Source organism: Lotus japonicus, chromosome 2, assembly GCF_012489685.1.
Source record: "Lotus japonicus ecotype B-129 chromosome 2, LjGifu_v1.2".
NCBI lineage: Eukaryota > Viridiplantae > Streptophyta > Magnoliopsida > Fabales > Fabaceae > Lotus > Lotus japonicus.
This window is the reverse complement of record NC_080042.1, coordinates 15,761,644-15,782,694: the sequence shown is the minus strand read 5'-3', so window position 1 is coordinate 15,782,694 and position 21,051 is coordinate 15,761,644. Positions and strand designations below refer to the sequence as shown.

Here is a 21,051-nt window from a genome sequence, read left to right as displayed (position 1 = left end):
TTATAAAACTCAAAGTCGCAAATGAGGGAAAAACGATCCATACAATTGAAAATATTTATTTTTATAGAAGAAAATATGAACTATGGCACATAGAAATAATCACCTGTAAAGTGGAAGTAATCGGTAGTTCAATATCTCAAGCACCAAAAGTGTAACTCCAGGCTTGCTCAAAAGAGAAGGGCTTTTGTGCACTAAATGCTGTGATAATTCACATTCTTGAGAGATGTAATTACAAATCAATAAGAAAGCATATAAAATGTAAAATAAATGAACAATATGAAAAAATATAAAAAATTATCAAAAAGTTTATTAAACCAATGAAAAGATAAGAGTCACGTAATGCTTGTAACTATAAGATGACCAAGACAAGGTGAGAGTCAAAATAACTTTATACTGTAATTTCATGAGTTTGCAGTCAGTTTTGTACTACACAACAACAACAACACAAGCCTTATCCCACTATGTGAGGTCGGCTATATGGATCAAACTACGTTATTGAGCACGATCAAAAACTAAATTATGAGGGATACTATTGATAATGAGATCATCTTTAACAATATCTTTCCGTGTTCTTTTTGGTCTCCCTCTACCTCTCTTCGCAGGACTAAAAACCATGATATCAACCCTTCTCACCGGTGCCTCCATATGTCATCTTTGTACATGTCCTTACCGCCTTATAAGATGGTGCCAAAGTCTATCTTACATTTACTCTATTGGGCAACCCTCACCCTAAACTAGCTTTTGGGAGTAAAGTAAGGACCCGAGTTTTAAGATGGTATCAAAGTCTATCTTACATTTACTATTGGGAAACCCTCACCCCTAAACTAGCTTTTGGGGGTCAAGTAAGGATCTGAGTTTTAAGATGGTATCAAAGTCTATCTTACATTTACTATTGGGAAACCCTCACCCCTAAACTAGCTTTTGGGGGTAAAGTAAGGATCCGAGTTCTAAGATGGTATCAAAGTCTATCTTACATTCTCTATTGGGCAACCCATATATAGGCGACCCACATATATCTAGTCGTGCAAATTTGATGATCTAGAAGAACGGCCTGTGTGAGGGGGTTGTATCTGTAACATCCCGACTTGACGATTGGTCTCACGGTAACAACACGAGTCTTTTCAGTGCGCTTTGTCCTCACTCGCGCACTTCTTGGGAAAACTTCCCAGGAGGTCACCCATCACGATATTGCTCCAAGGCAAGCACACTTAACCATGGAGTTCTTATCAGTTGGGCTCCCGAAAAGAAGTTGCAACTTGTTGTGATGGGTAGTACAATCAAATCTTTTATGCCCTCCTCAACTGTATAGTCCATCCCTATACAGTCTCGGAATACCTCTTGTTCGGGTGTGAGATCGGTTCATTCATGTGCCCCTCCGCCTAGAAGCCTGCCAGGAGCCGCTCCTTGTCCGTGCCTCACTGCACCGGCGATCACTCCCCGCCCTCGTCAGCCCCGGGCGTCACAGGCCCACCTGCTTCCGCTTGGTTCGTCCCCGAACCACACCGTACTGGAAGAGGTCGGCTCTGATACCATTTGTAACATCCCGACTTGACGACTGGTCTCACGGTAACAACACGAGTCTTTTCAGTGCGCTTTGTCCTCACTCGCGCACTTCTTGGGAAAACTTCCCAGGAGGTCACCCATCACGATATTGTTCCAAGGCAAGCACACTTAACCATGGAGTTCTTATCAGTTGGGCTCCCGAAAAGAAGTTGCAACTTGTTGTTATGGGTAGTACAATCAAATCTTTTATGCCCTCCTCAACTGTATAGTGCATCCCTATACAGTCTCGGAATACCTCTTTTTCGGGTGTGAGATCGGTTCATTCATGTACCCCTCCGCCTAGAAGCCTGCCAGGAGCCGCTCCTTGTCCGTGCCTCACTGCACCGGCGATCACTCCCCGCCCTCGTCAGCCCCGGGCGTCACAGTATCGAGGTTCCATATTGACTAGAGAATAGAGAGATGGTCAAAATAGTCTTTATCATTAGTAGGGCAACCCTCACCCTTTCGAGTAGAGTTAGGCTTAGAGTTCAGTTCTAAGAGATATTCTTATATATTTTATGATATTATAATAATGCATTGAGATATTAATAACAACTTCTGTTAGTGGCTAAGTGCATCTGAACATTTTCCCCAAAATAAAAATTAATCTGAAATTGCAAGCTGATTTCCAGCAAAAATATGAGTTCCACCATAGGACTTCACTACAGTATTCAATTTCACCTTTCAAAAAAATAAGAGATTGAAAAGTAAAAGAAGTACGGTCTAAATAGATAATGGATTCATAAAGATGACACATTTTTATTCACATATTACCATATAAAATAAAAATAACACTTATCACTTGAGGGCTGTTGAATATCTGTTAAGATATAGTTTATTATTAGTCTTATCTCATAGAGATAGTTAAGATTTGTTTATCTATTTTAGATTAGTATCTATTTAAATAGAGATGATATCTATTTAATTAGAGATAGGTTTAGATAGATTTAGTTTCTTTTTATCTTTGTTAATCCATATATATTGTAGTTTTTAGTCAAGTATTATCAATGAAATACAGAAATATATTTTCATCAAATTCAAGTAGGGCAAAGGAAATTACATTGAAATGTGAACGAAACAGTGAATGGGGTGCAATGAGCAACAATCTAGTATAAGTTTCAACCATTGCAATGCTGGGTACAACCTGCACATAAATACAAAAAGGCAGTTATTCCTCTGGCATATGATAGGGATTTTAGAGAACAATGATAGTATAACAGGAATATCAGAAGAAATATAGCTGGAATTGTATAGATCAGTAGAGCAATTACAGAGAAGGAAAAGAAAAGTATTGCTAGAGCTAGCTAACAACCCAAGAAGCACTAACGGCTTCCCCTCAACAAGAAAGATCACTCTCTCTCCTCAAAACAGAAAAGCTAATCATGAATGAGTCTCACCCTCACTCGATTATTCTCTTATACTAACTAACTCTGCCAGCTCACTCCTTTCTCCCCTTTTTCCTCACATAGACATTCCACACTTTGGGCTTTCCCAAGCCCAAATTAGCATTCAGGTTCAGGTCTCTATCAATTCCCTCCTCCTCAGAAACAGCCTTGTCCTCAAGGCAGAAATCCGGGAATTGACCAGCCAATACAGCATTGTCCTCCCAAGTAACATCATCCAAGGACTTGTGGTTCCATTTTATCAAACTCTGATGCACCTCACTGTCTCCCTGTCGAATTGTCCTGGTTCCTATGATTGATTCAGGGTAGATGTCAGTCATCTCTTCAATCTCCAAGTCCCTAGGCAACTGTCCTTGAACCTGAGAGCTACCAATGGCTTTCTTCAGTAGGGACACATGGAAAACAGGATGAATTTTAGAGCCATCAAGGAGCTTCAACTTGTATGCAACTGCACCAATCTTGGTCTCTATCTGGAAGGGCCCATAGAACCTGGCAGGTAACTTCTGATTGATCCTCTTGACCACTGAATGTTGTCTATGTGGCCTGAGCTTTAACTCCTGTGCTTTCTTGAGATGCTCCTTGAGTTGTTTAATAGCTTCATCCCTTTCACTAAGATCCAGGGCCACAGCAGCTACTTTAGTTTCATTTGAAAGGAATCGCACCAAAGGAGGAGCTTTCCTCCCATATACCACTTCAAAAGGGGTCTGGCCAATAGAGGTATGGAAGGTAGAATTGTACCAGAATTCAGCCCAGGGTACCCAATAAGACCAAGTCTTAGGATGAACAGAAGCAAAGCACCTCAAATAGCTCTCCAAACACCTGTGGGTAACTTCTGTTGGCCCATCTGTCTCAGGGTGATAGGCAGAACTCATTTTTAGTTTTGTACTTTGAAGCTTGAACAGTTCTGACCAAAAATGGCTCACAAAGATGGGATCCCTATCACTGACTACAGAACTAGGAATACCATGAAGCCTCACTATCTCCTTGGCAAAGATTTCTGCAATAGATTTAGCAGTGTAAGGATGCTTCAAGAGAATGAAGTGGCTATATTTAGAGAGTCTGTCCACAACTACTAGAATAGCCTCATAGCCTTTAGACTTAGGTAGCCTAGTTATGAAGTCAAGAGAAATGTCTTCCCAAACTGCATTAGGAATTGGGAGAGGCTGGAGCAGGCCCCCTGGGGTAGTAGCACTGTACTTCTGCCTTTGGCACACATCACATTCTCTCACAAAATCCCTGACCCTCTTTTGCATTCCTACCCAATAAAGGGAATCAGCCAGCCTTCTATAAGTCCTGTAAAAACCAGAATGGCCACCAGTTGGGGAACCATGGAATTCCTCTAATAGCCAAGGAATAGATGGTGATTGAGGTGATAGCACTAGCCTTCCTTGATACAACAAGACCCCTTGCTGGAGCACAAACCCTGGTTTAGAGTAAGGGTCTTTTTGGACCTCTGCAGTCAAGTTCTGGATGTAGGAGTCCTGAGCTAACTCATCCAGTAGCCTTTTCCTATCTTGCCACAGAGGAAAAGAGATCAAATAGTGCAACTCCACATCATCAAAACATCTGGACAAGGCATCTGCTGCTTTGTTTTCCAACCCTGGCTTGTACTTAACCTCAAATTGATAACCTAACAACTTGGCTAACCAGCATTGTTGGTCAGGAGATGAAACCCTTTGTTGTAGGAAGTGCTTCAAACTCTTGTGATCTGTATAAACAGTAAAAACCCTCCCTAACAAATAATGCCTCCAATGTTGAATACACAATACCAATGCCATCAGTTCTTTCTCATAGACTGACTTGGCCAGGTTTCTAGCAGACAAGGCTTCACTGAAATAGGCTATGGGTCTCCTTTCTTGCATAAAGACAGCCCCAATACCCCTCCCTGCAGCATCACACTCAACCACAAAAGGGAGGTTAAAATCAGGAAGGGCTAAAACTGGAGAAGTAGTCATGACAGATTTGAGAAGGTTAAAAGCTTGTTGTGCTTCAGGCCCCCACAAGAAGTTATCTTTCTTGGTCAGTTCTGTGAGTGGTTTAGCTACCTTCCCATAATCTTTAATGAATTTCCTGTAATAGCCTGTCAACCCTAGGAAACCCCTCACCCCCTTGACATTTTTTGGTTCAGGCCAAGCTTCAATGCATTGCACCTTTTCAGGGTCTACTGCTACACCCTCCCCTGAGATTAGATGGCCCAGATAATCAACCTGACCACAACCAAACCTGCACTTGGACTGATTAGCCACAAAACAGTTGCTTAATAACACAGATAAGACCAATTCCAAGTGACTGATATGCTCATTCAGATCCTTACTATAGATGAGAATATCATCAAAAAAAACCAAGACAAATTTCCTTAGGTAAGGACTGAATATGTCATTCATTATGGCTTGGAAGGTGGCAGGGGCATTCATCAGCCCAAATGGCATGACTAAGTATTCATAGTGGCCATTATGAGTCCTAAAAGCAATTTTGGGGACATCATTTTCATGTACCCTGATTTGATGATATCCAGACTTAAGGTCTATTTTAGAAAACATTGTTGCCCCATTTAACTCATCTAGCAATTCATCCACAATAGGAATAGGGTACTTATCTGGAATAGTTGCTTTGTTCAATGCTCTATAGTCCACACACATCCGCCAACTCTTATCCTTTTTCTTCACTAGGATCACAGGACTAGAATAAGAACTCATGCTTGGTCGAATAATCCCTGCTTCCATCAGCTCCGACACTTGCTTCTCAATTTCTTCTTTCTGGTGATGGGGATACCTGTAGGGCCTTACATTAATGGGTCCCTAGTCTGGAAAAAGGTTTATTTGGTGGACCTTGGACCTCTCAGGTGGCAATTGAATCTTGGTGGAGAAGACTGCCTGGAATTCTTTCAAAAGAGCTTGAAGTTGATGTGGGCTTTCCTCCCCTGCTCTAGTCACCTCAGTAAGATGAAGTTGTGGCCACCATCACTCCATGTTCTCCCTTCCCCGAGTGTCGGTGAGGAAGGAATGCAGGTTGCTCTGCTGGGTATCCTTGTTTCCCAGCCCTTGTAGTTTCACAACCTGACCTCCATGTATGAACTGCATAGTCATCATTTTCCAGTCCATGAGTACCTTACCCAGAGTGCGCAGCCAAGATACTCCCAGCACCAAGTCTAGCTCACCCAGTTCCAACACCAGGGCATCAATGGTGATCTCTATGCTCCCCAGCTTGGCTTTAATTCCTTTGCAAATTCCCTAGGTAACCACCTTGTGGCCATCGCCAAGCTTGATGCTCCTGGGGTGGGTAGTTGTAATCGTCAAGCCCAAAGCTGATGTAATCGTAGGAGAAATGAAATTATGACTTGCCCCGTTGTCAATCAAGACTAATAATTCCACATGTTCCACTTGACCCGAGAGCTTCATCGTCTGTGTCTCCGCCATACAGCCCAGAACTCCCATAAGCTTAAGCGCAGCTGGTTCCTCCTCTTCCTCGTCCTCTAGTTGGTCCCCTTCGAGCATCACAATCTCTCCCTCGTCGTCAATCGTTTCTCCCTCTCCTAAGATCAGGACCCGCATCGATCTTTCAGGGCATTTGTGCAGAGTTGGGTGATATTTTTCCCCACACTTGAAACAGAGCCCCTTTGCTCTTCTCTCAGCGATTTCATCCACTTGAAACCGGCGAACCCCCTTCCACCGCTCCGATGATCCGGGATGGTAGTCGCCACCTGTGTTCCTCGCCGTCGAGCCCATCGACGATGTGGAGTTTGATGTTATGGAGTTCGATCCAGTCAAACTCAGCGACCGGGTCGGAATTGACCCACTTGGCTTAGAAAACCGGTTTGAGTCCTTAGAAGCGTAAGGCCCACTTCTAGCAGCAGAAGACCCGACCCAATCTCCTTGACCCGCTCGTTCATACCCGGGTTTTCTAATCACATGTTTACCCTCTTCGTCGTCTTCTTCCTTGAGCTCATCTTCTACATCCTTCGCGATCCTCATCATTTCCATACGAGTGTTGGGGTTCAGAGTGCGGACTCGCCGACGAATCGGTGGCTTCAGCCCACTCATGAAGTAGCCCAGGTACTGATCTTCAGGCAATCATCCCACCTGCGATGATAACAGCTCAAACGCCTCCACAAATTCCTCCACACTGCCTCGTTGTCGCAACGTGGATAGCTCCTCGAATGGATTCTCCAGCCTTCGTCCTCCATAGTGCGCAATTAAGGCTCGCTTGAGTTTCTCCCAGGAGAGTTCATCCTCTATCACCATGAGCAGATTGAACCAATGGATGGTGGATCCTTCCAAGCTCAACCTGGATAGCTTCACTCGCAGCTCAACCGGGGTGTTTTGCACATCAAAGTAAATCTCAGCTCGCGTAATCCAAGCCACAGGGTCTTCTCCCTCCAACACCGGCAATTTCACCTTCTTCCCTGCTAGACGCGATTCGCCCAGGGTAGAATCTCCGGTCTAAGTTTCCCCTTCCGGAACCACGCCCTTCGAGCCCACCTGTTTGCTTAGTTCAGTGAGAACCAAGCTCTGTTGTTGCATCAGGAGAGAAAGTTCCTCCAGCGTAGCAGTAACGCATCCCAATTGAGTCTCAAGAGCTTCCATGCGATCAGCCATTTTAGGTGGCATCTACCAGCTTCTCAGTGACACGATTGCAGACGATTCGGTAGGTCGGACCAATTGATAGGGATTTTAGAGAACAATGATAGTATAACAGGAATATCAGAAGAAATATAGCTGGAATTGTATAGATCAGTAGAGCAATTACAGAGAAGGAAAAGAAAAGTATTGTTAGAGCTAGCTAACAACCCAAGAAGCACTAACGGCTTCCCCTCAACAAGAAAGATCACTCTCTCTCCTCAAAACAGAAAAGCTAATCATGAATGAGTCTCACCCTCACTCGATTATTCTCTTATACTAACTAACTCTGCCAGCTCACTCCTTTCTCCCCTTTTTCCTCACATAGACCTTCCACACTTTGGGCTTTCCCAAACCCAAATTAGCATTCAGGTTCAGGTCTCTATCAGCATATAAGAAGGGACATTATAATTTTTCCCTCTAGTTGTCTTGCAGAGGAATTCATTACTGAAAAAGTTATAACCAGGACTTTATGAATGACAGTATAGTAATGATCATACCCCTTGAGGTATGCAGCAAAACGATCATGGTGACAAGGTAAATGAATCGTTACGTGTGTGTGTCAGAGAGAGAGAGAGAGAACCTGCCCAGAAAAAAGAGAATCTTCCATTTGATAAGAGAGCTTCAAACATAAGTTCATTGAAAATCCAGACAACAATGACATGGGCAGTGGGTTCACTTCTCGTGTAGCCACTAATCTCTCAGCTGATTGCAAATTTGGTCCTGGTAGCAAGTCAATAACTCCAGCAGAAGTTAGCCAATTCATTACTGTTTCACAAGCAGGCTGTGCCATTGTGTAGGTCACAACCCAAAACATCCCTATTGAGCGTTCATCCATATTCATATAATCCATCATTCGGTCCCCTGAAAATTCAAGAGTTCATTAGAATGACAGAATCAAGCAACACCAGAATGACTAGTTAACTGAATATAACAAAAATTCACTCAGAAAACTGCCAAAAATAAAAAAGAGTACAGAAATAGAATACCTAACTTCATTTAATGTGGCAAAAGAATAATTTTATGAATTTAGTATACAATATTAAAAGAATTGGGCACCCCTAAAGTCATAGGTGCACTTTAGATGCGGAAGTGTGAGGTAAAGGTTACAATCATTAATCGAAAAACCAAAAGATGAGATCGTGATTAAATACAAGCAATCAAGCACATAAATCAGAAATTTTGAAATCAATCGCATGTGATAGTGGCGTTATGACATTGTTGAAAACTGTAAATGAGAAAACTGATTAACATTGATTTGTAAAGCTATGGATACAAGTGATTACATCAGTATTTATAGAAGAGCACTTAGCTTGTTGATCAAGCTAACAATCCTACTGATTCTGTTATGACAGCTAAGCATAACTAACTATGACAGCTAATCATAACTATAGCTGACTGTATACACAGTCAACAAGCTAACTAACAGTGGCTTCTCTTACACGTTACATAGTGTACTCTAATAGACATCTCGCGTCATGCCCATGTGCCACCATGGCGCTACAAGAGCCTCCATCATGGCAAAGTTCACTATCACAGCTGGTATCGTGGCCTTTCGAATACTATCACGCGCCACATTTGCAGATGGGTCCTGAAAACCAAACAAATTCTGAGAGAAAAAAGGGTTAAAGGTCTGAAAATCCTCAGAGAAGCATGGTCTCACTCCTCTCACTCATAGTCTAATAGTCTGAATGTTTCTAGTCTCTCATATTGAGATTAGATATGTACAAAAAGTATGTGTGTGTTTTCATTATCACTGAATGTGCAAGTAGTGATAACAAGAATACAATTGCGCTTTGCCATAATCCTGTGTTGCATGCCTGAAAAAATAACATGGAGCTTTGACATTTTCTTGGTTTGAGAGAAGGTCCTCAATAAGTCTATGCTGGTCAACATATTCCAGCACAAGATTTGATTGCTGATGTATTAATTAGGCCTCTTTACAAGCTGCAGTTCTACGGTTTGAGACAAACTCGGGTTGCAAAGCTATTTGCCAAGACCCTGAGATTGCAGGGGAATGATATATAATGGTCACTAAGCTTTCTCACTATACTGTTATATCGTAATTGTTGTTACATTGTTGTCTTGCATTTTGTCAAAAACAACCTGATGTCGAAGTAGATGCCTTGGCATCTGAGTTCGTGAAGCTAGGACATTAGTCCTTTGCTTGGAGCGTGAGTGTGGGCCCTTGAAGATCTTATGAAGATATGTTTTTTAAAGTTACTTGGGATTCAAGTAACTGTACCAGAACGGTTTTAATTGTGGGTTGTTATTTGTTGAAACAATCTTTGATAAAAGATTTGTTTCTATCTTTACTTGGGAAAACACAACAAGATCTTTGGAGATTTAGTTTGATTTGATTATTGTTGCAATCTGTTTCTTCAGCCCAAGTAAACCCTAGCGCTCATGCTGCCGCTGCTGAAGTATATAAAAGGATGAAGACCTAAAACATGAAGACTACCGAAGCTAATAGAGAGAAATCAAGTGTTTTATGATTGTTCATTATTCTTTGTCCTTGTTACTTGTGAACAAACTTTGCTCACTGATTATATAAAGCAAAGTGGTGTTCTGTGTTGTTAGATTCTGCAAACTCTGATTGTTGATTGTTGTTACTAATCATTGTGGCCGTGATTGTGAAAAAGTGAGAGAGACTTTCTAGCGATTCACATGGCATTATCAAATGATACAAGTCTTGGATAAGAATCTACAACGCACTAGAACGCCCTTGTTGACGATCTTTTACTCCGACAGCATCCAGGGTTCCTCGAACAATGTGATATCTCACATCGGGTAAATCCTTAACCCTTCCCCCTCTTACTAGATATAAAGTAGAAATACACTGGGTAGATTAGGAAGAAAACTATGAATTGTGGTGTTCATGAGTGTCTGTAGTTCCTGAATCTTTAGATAGTGGATTTCCTTTCTTTGGGTGCAAACCCTACAGACGTAGGTGAGGTTTCACCGAACTGGGTTAACAATTCTTGTGTTTTGTTTACTTACGCTTTTAAAGTTTTTGTTGTTACTGTCAGCTAGTTGTCGAACCGGTGACCCAACATCGCTTTGAGTACTGAAAATGACTGGATTATTGACTCTGGTGCTACAGATCATATGACACCTCACCCCTCACATTTATCTTCTTATTCCACTTACCCTGAAAAACATTATATCACTGTTGCTAATGGATCCCAAAACCAGATTACGGGATGTGGTAACATTCACCTTAGTCCATCTCTTCCCTTAAAGCATGTGCTTCATGTCCCAAAGCTTTCTAACAATCTTTTGTGTAGTAACCTTTTTCCACTCTCATGGTGTTTTTCAGGATCTTGCCACGGGACAGATAATTGGGATTGCTAAGGAACAGGACGGGTTATACTGTCTGCAGCACGAGGAAAGCAAGTGTCATCAGACGAGTTCAGAGTCCTGGAATACTTCTCAAATATGGTTGCGACACAAGCGTCTTGGGCATCCCCCTTTTAGTATTCTTAGGACCATGTTTCCCCATTTATTTTCAAAAGTGTCACTCGAATCTTTTCATTGTGATGTTTGTCAGTTTTCTAAGCATCATTGTTCAACTTTTCTTCCTAGTAATAATAAATGTGCTCAACCTTTTGATCTTGTTCACTCTGATGTGTGGAGACCTTCGTCCATTTCTAATGTTTCTGGTGCAAAATGGTTTGTTACTTCTATTGATGATTGTACTCGGATTACATGGGTTTTTCTTATGAAAGATAATTCTGAGGTGTTTCAATTATTTGTTAACTTTTTCCACATGATTAGAACACAGTTTGGGAAACCTATTAAGAGGTTAAGGTCAGACAATGGGAAAGAGTATGTTAACAAGAATTTTTCTGAATTTCTTACAAAAAATGGTGTTGTTCATGAGTTGACTTGTGTTGACACCCCACAACAAAATGGGGTTGCTGAAAGGAAAAATCGTCATCTTCTTGAAATCACTCGAGCTTTACTCTTTCAAATGAATGTTCCTAAGTTTTATTGGGGGGAAGCTGTCTTGACGGCTGCTTATTTAATTAATAGGTTACCTTCTAGGGTTTTATCTAATGTTAGTCCTGTGCAGGTTATGACTAGCTTCTTTCCGTCAGTGCCCATTAAGTCAGGGCTTCAAAGTCGTGTATTTGGCTGTTCCGCCTTTGTTCATGTTCATGGTCATCATCGGGGTAAGTTAGATCCTCGGGCTATTAAGTGCATCTTTATAGGATATGCCTCAGATAAAAAGGGATACAAGTGTTATCATCCTCCTAGTCGTCGTGTCTATATATCCATGGATGTTACTTTTCAAGAATCAGAGTCTTTTTATCCCAATCCTCAGCTTCAGGGGGGGAATACTCAGGAAGCTGAGTCTCCAGAATTGTCTGTTATTCCTCTTCTACAGGAGCCCTTGATGCCTTCCTCCATTCCTATCACTGAGGACAGTGATGATGATGACAAGGTCCTGAACTAGTACCGGATCAAAATAATGTTGACAGGTTCAGGATAAAGTACCAGCGGAAAGTAAAACCCGTCCTGATCCAACAACAAGACCAACCATCTGATCCTGAGGTAAGTGTTCTGAACCCTGAGCCTCGTAATTCCTATGAGCATAACCTTGATGACTTACCTATTGCCTTAAGAAAAGGAAAACGTTCTTGTGCCAAGAACCCTATATCCCAATTTGTGTCTACTCAAAATCTTTCTGTGCAGCATCAGAGTTTTATTTCAGCTATTGACTCTATTAGAGTCCCTACATCAGTACAAGAAGCTTTAAAAGATAAGAACTGGATTCAAGCCATGAATGAAGAGATGCATGCACTGGACAAAAATGGCACTTGGGAGATTGTTGAGAAGCCAAATGACAAGAGGAAAGTAGGTTGCAAGTGGATATATACCGTGAAGTACCGATCTGATGGCACACTTGACAGGTATAAGGCGAGGCTAGTTGCAAAGGGATACACCCAGACCTATGGAATTGATTATGATGAGACATTTGCTCCGGTAGCAAAAATGAACACCGTAAGGATCATTCTTTCCTTAGCAGCTCACTTTGATTGGGAGTTGCAACAGTTTGATGTTAAAAATGTTTTCTTGCATGGAGATTTGGAGGAAGAGGTGTATATGGAGATTCCACCAGGGTATGACCCTACTTCAGGAAGAAATAGGGTGTGCAAACTGAAGAAGGCTTTATATGGGCTCAAACAGTCACCCCGAGCTTGGTTTGGGAGATTCACTAATGCTATGGTGTCTCTGGGTTATAAACAAAGCCAAGGTGATCATACCCTCTTTATCAAACATACTCGAAATGGTAAACTCACTCTTTTGTTAGTCTATGTAGACGATATGATCATTGCAGGTAATGATGAACTTGAGAAGCAGAATCTGAGGAAAGAGTTGGCAGCCCAATTTGAAATGAAGGACCTTAGAAAGCTGAAATATTTCCTAGGTATGGAGGTGGCATACTCGAAGCAAGGGATTTTCATATCTCAAAGAAAGTATGTCCTTGATCTTCTCAAAGAGACTGGAAAATTGGGTTGTAAGCCCATGGGAGTGCCGATAGAGCAAAACCACAAGATTGGAAGTAGTGAGGAGGACCTTAGGGTTGATAAGGCTCAATATCAGAGACTTGTGGGGAAGCTCATTTATCTATCTCACACTAGACCTGACATAGCTTATCCTGTTAGTGTTGTCAGTCAATTTATGCATGACCCACAGGAGAGACACTTACAGGCTGTGGATAGAATCTTGCAGTATCTGAAGGCCAGTCCAGGGAGGGTCTGTTGTTCAAGAAGAGTGAGCAATTGTCTATGGAGGTTTATACTGATGCAGATTATGCAGGGTCAATTGTTGACAGGAGATCCACTACTGGATATTGTATGTTCTTGGGTGGAAATTTAGTTACATGGAGGAGCAAAAAGCATAATGTAGTTGCCAGATCAAGCGCAGAGGCAGAGTTCAAAGCCATGGCACAAGGAGTTTGTGAATTGTTGTGGATGAAGATCATACTAGATGATTTGAAAATAAAGTATGAAGCTCCCATGAGACTCTTTTGTGATAATAAGTCTACCATTAGTATTGCGCCAGTCCAACACGACAGAACAAAGCACATAGAGATAGACCGGCACTTCATCAAAGAGAAATTGGATAGTGGTCTTATATCTACACAGTACGTCCCCTCAGGACTTCAGTTGGCTGATGTGCTCACCAAAGGACTTCCCTTGGAGCGGTTTAGAGAGCTTACTTGCAAGCTGGGAATGATAGATATCTATTCACCAGCTTGAGGGGGGTGTTGTAAATAAGGAATTAATATAAGAATTATTATTAGAATATTATATTCAGTATTAGGAGATTTATTCTCTTATTAGGAGATTGTGTACATAATTAGTTATTTCCTTATTTAGGATTAGTCTTCTATATAATGTAATTACCCTTTGTATTCTGATTAAGAAATAATAATACAGTTTCTCCTACTTTCAAGTAATATTTTTGGTAGTTTTGATTATTTAAACTGGAAAATAAAATAAGAAGCGAGAGGGATACAAAAACAGCCCTAATGAATTCACATGAAGGAGCACCTTCTTTCAAAGGGGAAAACCCTTCCAAGGGAAAATCCCTTTACAAAATCTAATACTCAAATCATGCTCTAACCTAAGGAGAGTGCTCCTATTTATAATAAATAAATAAACTAACCCTACCAAATAAATGACACTGGCCCAACATAGGCCCAACTCAAATAATAAAAGCTAAGTTCATACCAAAGCAAATAAAAAAGCAAACAGATAAAACCAAACCCAGGCCAAAACACAACAGGCCCACTGACTCAATTTAGAACCCTAACAAACAAACAATAAACCATGAAATAGTCATAAGCTTATATGTACCTTTGCTTGCTTGTCTCCACCACTCATCTATCTGCTTTCCTTTTTGAAGCTGTTCACTGTTCAGGTATTCTCTGGCTGTTGTGTTCAATGACCAAATACGCAAATTTTGACAACTGCTTACAAATTCAAGCAAGATACTTTGAGGATTATTTGGATCTGAACTTCTGTCTTCTCTATGAAATGATAAAATCTTTCTGGTAGTCTCCACCTGTCATGCAGAGCCAAGGCTATTATACATGAAATACTACCAACATGTAATTTCAAGAAATTGCAATAACATAGAACCTAAGGGTTAGTACCAGCATAAATTATTTATCAGATTGAGAAATCAGAAAGTCCAGATATAAAAAGTATTCATTTCCTGAGAAGATATGGGACAAAACCCTTCCCAGAATAATTTTGCAATTAATAGAATATGTTATGAACATCAAAAAATAATTTAATTCTGGATCACCAGGAAAGAAGAAAGAACAACAAATTTGGATTTGCTTCTTGACAACAGAAGCAAGAGAAAACAAGAAAGCTTTGCATTTAAATAAACACCTTTCTAGAATCTAAATTCAAAGCATTCATGACCAGCTCAATTCGAATTATCTGTGCAAGCAGCCAAGTCACATGATTTGTCTTAAGGATATGCTGATCACCCTCTGTGAGACGTGAAACCAGCTTGTCCACAAAATCAACAAAATCAATGCACCCACTTTTCACAAGAAAATAGAAGATATCAGAGAAGACAAGCCAGTCCTGCCAGCAATTTATCTCTGCAAGATATATTCAGAAGGAATCAGCATTTGAAACATGACAACGAAATCTTTCCTAAAATAAATCATTTTCATTTTGGGATAAAAGAAGAGTATATTCTTATCAAAGAGAAAAGGGGAGAAGGTTACATCAGATTTATGAGAAGATCAGTAATTCTCCTGACCAAAAAAAGAACAAAAGAAAATAGGGAAATAAAGTAGCACAAAGATGCTAGAAAGCTTTCCAATCTGCGAATATGACCTTGGTAAATCCCTAGATACCATTAAGTCCCACAAATCTTTGTCAAAATAACAACAAAGATATAGTCTACCATTTGCAGACCCCACCAACATAGGTAACAGAGACTAGAGCCAAGTGCCTTTATCATCTCTCTCACAACATAAAATTCTAAAACAAAGAAGAGAATAGAAAATATAAGACTATATAGGTTCAGTTACTTTCTTTTTCCCTTCTTCTTATTCTTCCAACAGAAAATGATAGAAAACTGTTCTGTATAAAATAAAACCATTCATGTACTTTTACCCTAAGCTTCTGGAACAATTAATTCATTATATGGTATCAAAACATTCTTAACCATGTGGTCTACAAATCTATCCTCTTAGCCCCATTTTTTCTTGTCATGAACCAATTATCCCAGAAGCTTAAGCTATTGGGTAAAGGACAGATGAATAGTTTTATATTATATTTCTCACATGTCCCCTCATGCAAGAGCCCACTTAGGCTTGAAGCGTAGACAATGCACAGGCCCAACTGCCGTGTGCTGAAATTCAACTTTTTATTGAAATAGTGGGGGCAACAAGGATCGAACTCTAGACCACTTGATCATAGAGGCTCTGATACCATGTCATGAACCAATTATCCCAAAAGCTTAAGCTATTGGGTACAAGAGACATGAATGGTTTTATATTATATTTCTAACACTTTTAAATAAAAGTTAAATGTCAACACAAGGTTAGATGAACTTATGCATTGTCCATGTTTCTACCATTCCATTTGAAAGATGGAATGCAGTCTCAAAGGTTGGCTACATAAAGCGCATTTAACATGCCTCACTTGATAAAAGTATTAAAAGTAATCAGAACCATGTCCCACTCAGTAAGATCTTTCAAGGCCAGCTAAAAGCAAGAACATGCAATTTAAAACTACTTATCCACCACAGCTTAATAAACACTTATTCAAACACACACACACATAAAGACATAGAGAAAGATGAAAGATTATTGCCTGAATTTGTCAATTTCAATAGTTCAACAATTCTATCAATAGTTGCCTCACAGATCATCTCTGAAGAAAAAACAGCACCAGCAGTAGGCGCTTGAGATGAAGGCCTATAGCAAGGAGCCAGTACCAGCACACGTCTCCACCAATCAGGCGATGGTGTAGTACGGAGGGCATGCCTTATGCAACGTACAGCTCTCTCCCAATCCAAACTTCCCTTCTGAATAGAGTTTGTAATATCCTACAGACAGCATTAAGTGGCTAATTTAGCAACTTAGGACAAATTATCTTCAAATATAAGCATCTTAAGTATGCAGTTAAAATTTATAAACCACAAACCACAGTTGCATACATATCACACACATTTAAGCTATTGAAGGAAAGAAATACCAAATACGAGATACATTTCAATAAAATAGAATAAGACTGCAGAATATTGGAGAGGAAAATAGAATCAAAATAATTGGTGAGAGTCAAATCATATACATTAAGAAATATGTTAAAAGTCACTGGAGAAAACGTGGCTGCAAGATTAAGCGCCTAAGCTGAATACTGAGCTATTGTTGTCACCACATGCGAACTCATCTGGTTAAAATAATGTTTGAAAGAGTTAAAATTTTGTGAGATTGGAAGTATGAGGATAATATGTGACGATCAAGTTGCTCCATCGAATTTTATCTTCCATGAATGAACCCAACATACAGAGATTCAGTGTCATTTGATTCATGAGAGGATTGGCACATACTTTGTCAACTCAATGATCATTTGCCTAATTCGTTCCCCAAAGCTCTTCGTGGACCAGGAATATCTTATCTTATATAGGAAGCAATCTTAATGCTTTTTATGTCTAGACTCCTGCTTGAGTGTGGGAATATAGCATTAATTATTATCGCTCTTTCCAAACTGCTTAGCTCATCGTATAGTTTCAATACATTAGGGAACCGTGATAGCATAGGAAATTGTTATCTCAGTTACCCCTGAAAATTTTAACATTCTTTCATTTCTTTGTATACATATACGCATTCAGCTGAGTATGGATTAAGCACTCAAATAATTAAGAGACCAGCATAAATAAGGAACGACAATGGTACCGAAGTCTTGTGTTCTACAACAAGTTCATTCAAACGGGCTTGGATACACTGTTAATAATTGAAACGAAATTCATCATAATTATGAGAACAATTCCTAGGCCGTAATTTTTTTCAGTCTATATATTTCTTAACATGCTATAAAGGCTTGGTAGACCAAGTGGTTACTTCTCTAACCATGTTGCTTCAGTGTCAGAGTTAAAATCCCTGAATAAGTAGTATAAAGATGAAAACAGCTATTACTATTTAATTTTAACAAGAGATAGAAAAGGCTACGGTAAGGATGAATTTTGTCTGAGTTACATGAGCAAGAGCACTGTCAAAGTTATCATTTGTCATGCATCTAATCTAGTTGCGTATGGTTTTTATGTTAAGTTGTACTCTAACAATATTGCAGAAAAATATGACAGTATCTAAGTATTTAAATGCATGCTCATACATCAAAAATAAGTTTCCTTAAACAGAAATGAGATTTGTCACCTCTGCATGCAAAGGTTCTCCAAGTACACTTAAATATGAGATTGGTGATAGCCGCAGGTGTGCTGCTGCTTCACCAGAAATATTAGGCGTTGTCTGATTCAAGATCCGATGAGTCCCAAAAGTAGGGCAATGAAGATGCTGGTCCAACATTTGCATGTGCATCGCCATCATATCTCGTCTCCTGTGGATCTCCAATATAAGTGTAAACAATGCTTCATCATCAGGAATATTCTCTATGAATTGCAAATCACTGCGTAATAATTCATAAAAGGGAACCCGACATTTTCCCTCATCAACTAAAAGCCAAATCACATCCAAGCAACTGTGTAGCCATGCAATTACTGCTTTGTCAGGTCTCCATGACTTTAGTATATCAGTTTCATCAACACCCTGTTGCCTCTGATCCCAATTCACCAGCCAATTCAGCATATGGTGGAAGATTTCAGCATACGTCACAGGTTTTAAACTGACCTCAAGACCAGTTAAAATAATCTTGCAACATAGCTGACGAAGGCTACTATTGCTAATATCATTGTTTCTCACAGATGGGCTGCCTCTTAATTTAGATTGTTGTCCACTGGAAGAAATATCAGATGATTTGACAGGAGATAAAGTTGCATAAGATAATGACTCAATAGTTGGCTGTGCAGGGGAGCCAATACTATGAACAGAAGTCAATGGGGATGCAGGATTCAAAGACTGAAAATTAGAATTAGCCACTGTGCCTTGAGGAGGCAGCATTCCCGACTGCGATAAGCTTGACGAGGAAACCGTTGGCACTGCTTGACTCATTTGACCGACCGGCAATTCTGCTGAAGAAACTGAAGAAAGAAGGGACGGCAGAAACGAGTCCCAGTTAATGCACCCAATACCGCACAAGGTTCGTAAAACATAAAGAAGGAAATCCGATCGCGGCCCATGACCACTACACTGCACAACTAGTGATATAAGAATAGCCTCTGTCACAGAACGAAATTGATCCTGGTCCTGAAAGTAAAACACAGCATCCTCATTATTAAAACATTTTATCCTTATCCTCCGCCTCACTTGGTGGAGTTGGTTACACAGATCAAACAACATCACAATATAATTTCAATTCATATCTAATGATAGACCATTTAAATCCAAATATTTCTCAAGTTTAACAGTACATTTTCTCAGTCTCCTATCTCTAACACCGACGCAACCAAATATATAAATTCACAATATCATTTCATAAATTTCATAAACCCTTCTTAAATCTTATTGTTTATAATTTCATTGACATCATGTTCACCCTTCAATTAAGAGAAAGCAAGAATTTCAAACTCACAGGAAACTGGCTCTGAAGCTGCTCGAAATCTAGAATGAATTGCTCGTTCGGCGGAGGAAGCTCGCGGTTAAGTGCATGTACGCGTTTCTGCGTTTTGTTGCTGTGATTAACGGTTCCAACAATGAATCAAACAACAAAAGAAGAGTAAGAACCTAAAATACTCAAACCTAGAAAAAAAAATTCAAAATCAAAATACAAGTTCACCAAGCAACGGCAGCAATAGGAAAAATGAATGTTGCGAACAAACAGGTAAAACCAGAGATACAGAAAATTGAAGAGCGTGGGTGGCGCTTACGGTGGTTCGCGGAGCAAGTCGTCGGGTTTGTGGCGGTTATTTCTCTGGCGAAATGAAAAGAAGAAGAGAGTGAGAAAGAGAAAGAGAAAGAAGAGAAGAAATGAAATGAGAAATGAGAAATGAGAAGAGAAAACTGACTCCAAGTCCTAAGTAGAGGTTGAAGAGATCGAGGATGGGAGCACGAGCAGGGTGGAATTGGAAAGAACGCGACGCTGCTGATGCGGATGCTGTTCTCTGACCTTGAGATTGATCCATCGCTTCGGTTTCATTCAATTTTTCGACTGCATATCAACAAAGGACGAGTTTTTATTTCTCTACAAGTCTTCAATATACACACTCTTCCCAGTTCTACGCAGAATTGTTAAGGAAGGAGACTTACACTTTGTTTGTTTGAGGGTGGCTTTCAAGGATTGAAAATGGGTGGATGAAAAAAGGGTGGAAAAGTTTAGCTTATGGTGTTTGGAACAGGAGTGAAAATGTAGGGAAAACGAAAATTGTACTGAACGGTCCATGTTCAAATTTCTTTCCTATCATGCGAATTGCGAAGCAAATATGAGTGAGGGTTGTTAAATATCTCAACAAGGTTGTGTATAGACATTATTTTTGCCTACACAAGGTAGTATTAAAAAAGACTTCATATATGACTAAATTATCATTTTTGCCTATCAAAAAAAATTTTAAATTATCATGTTTTATATTAATCTTCTAGCGTTTAGAATTGTGAAGTTACCTATTAGAGTTTTATAATTAAACAATTCTGACATTTTAATTTCAATAGATAAAATAGTTAACACATTTAATCTATCTAGTAACATTGTTGACTTTAGATATGATTTCAGCAATTTTAATTTAGGGAAAACTTAGGTGCAGTAACATAAATGTTGTTTTTACTGTTCTCCAATGATAACATGACATGTGGAGTATTTTCATCTTCCCATTTACTCCGTTAATTTTGAGTTATCTTCTCCACTTTTGTAAAAAAAAAAAAATTAATTGCTTCTTTCTCTCTTTTGGATCTGTTTCCAGAAATCCTAACGCACACCATATCGTTCAGGCAAGAAATCGAGCTCCGGCACCAGCTATGGTTTACTCTCTTCTTTTCCTTCATTTTCCTTCTTCTCCCTTTCCATCTCTTTCTTGGCTGCATGTTGCTTCCCCTTACAAAGCCATAACCCCATTAGATCCGGTCATTCAAGTTTTTTGAGGTTTGATCCAAAGATTCCAAATAAAACCAAATCTAGAAGAAGCTTATATCAAATTGTTAAAAAAAAAATAGCCCAAAGTCATCGTGCTGTGCTTTTTTTTTGTTACAGGAGGAAAATTAAAAGCAAGAAAAACAACTAAGTGCTAGCGTCTAAATACAATGACGCATAGATAAACGACGGTGGTTGACTCCAAATCCGGCGATCCTCTCCTTCACGCGATGCTTTCCTGGCAAGGCAATCAGCCGACATGTTTCTCTCTCG

The 21,051-nt window shown here is 39.8% G+C and overlaps 1 protein-coding gene across 2 annotated transcripts in view; it reads right to left on the bottom strand.

Moving 5' to 3' along the window:
• Positions 1-19,916, bottom strand: part of LOC130737677 (mediator of RNA polymerase II transcription subunit 23) — a 38,567-nt gene extending 18,651 nt beyond the window's left edge. For both annotated transcript variants that reach the window (XM_057589502.1, XM_057589503.1), the window contains exons 1-10: positions 19,724-19,916; positions 19,586-19,629; positions 19,291-19,390; positions 17,979-18,965; positions 16,417-16,651; positions 14,974-15,191; positions 14,431-14,638; positions 8,145-8,425; positions 2,603-2,686; positions 104-198 (exon numbers count right to left, since the gene is read on the bottom strand). In XM_057589502.1, coding sequence (XP_057445485.1) covers positions 104-198; positions 2,603-2,686; positions 8,145-8,425; positions 14,431-14,638; positions 14,974-15,191; positions 16,417-16,651; positions 17,979-18,965; positions 19,291-19,390; positions 19,586-19,629; positions 19,724-19,840 — 2,369 coding nt within the window. In that variant the 5' untranslated portion in view covers positions 19,841-19,916. The remainder of the gene's footprint in view (positions 1-103; positions 199-2,602; positions 2,687-8,144; positions 8,426-14,430; positions 14,639-14,973; positions 15,192-16,416; positions 16,652-17,978; positions 18,966-19,290; positions 19,391-19,585; positions 19,630-19,723) is intronic.
• Between the last annotated feature and the right edge of the window lie 1,135 nt (positions 19,917-21,051).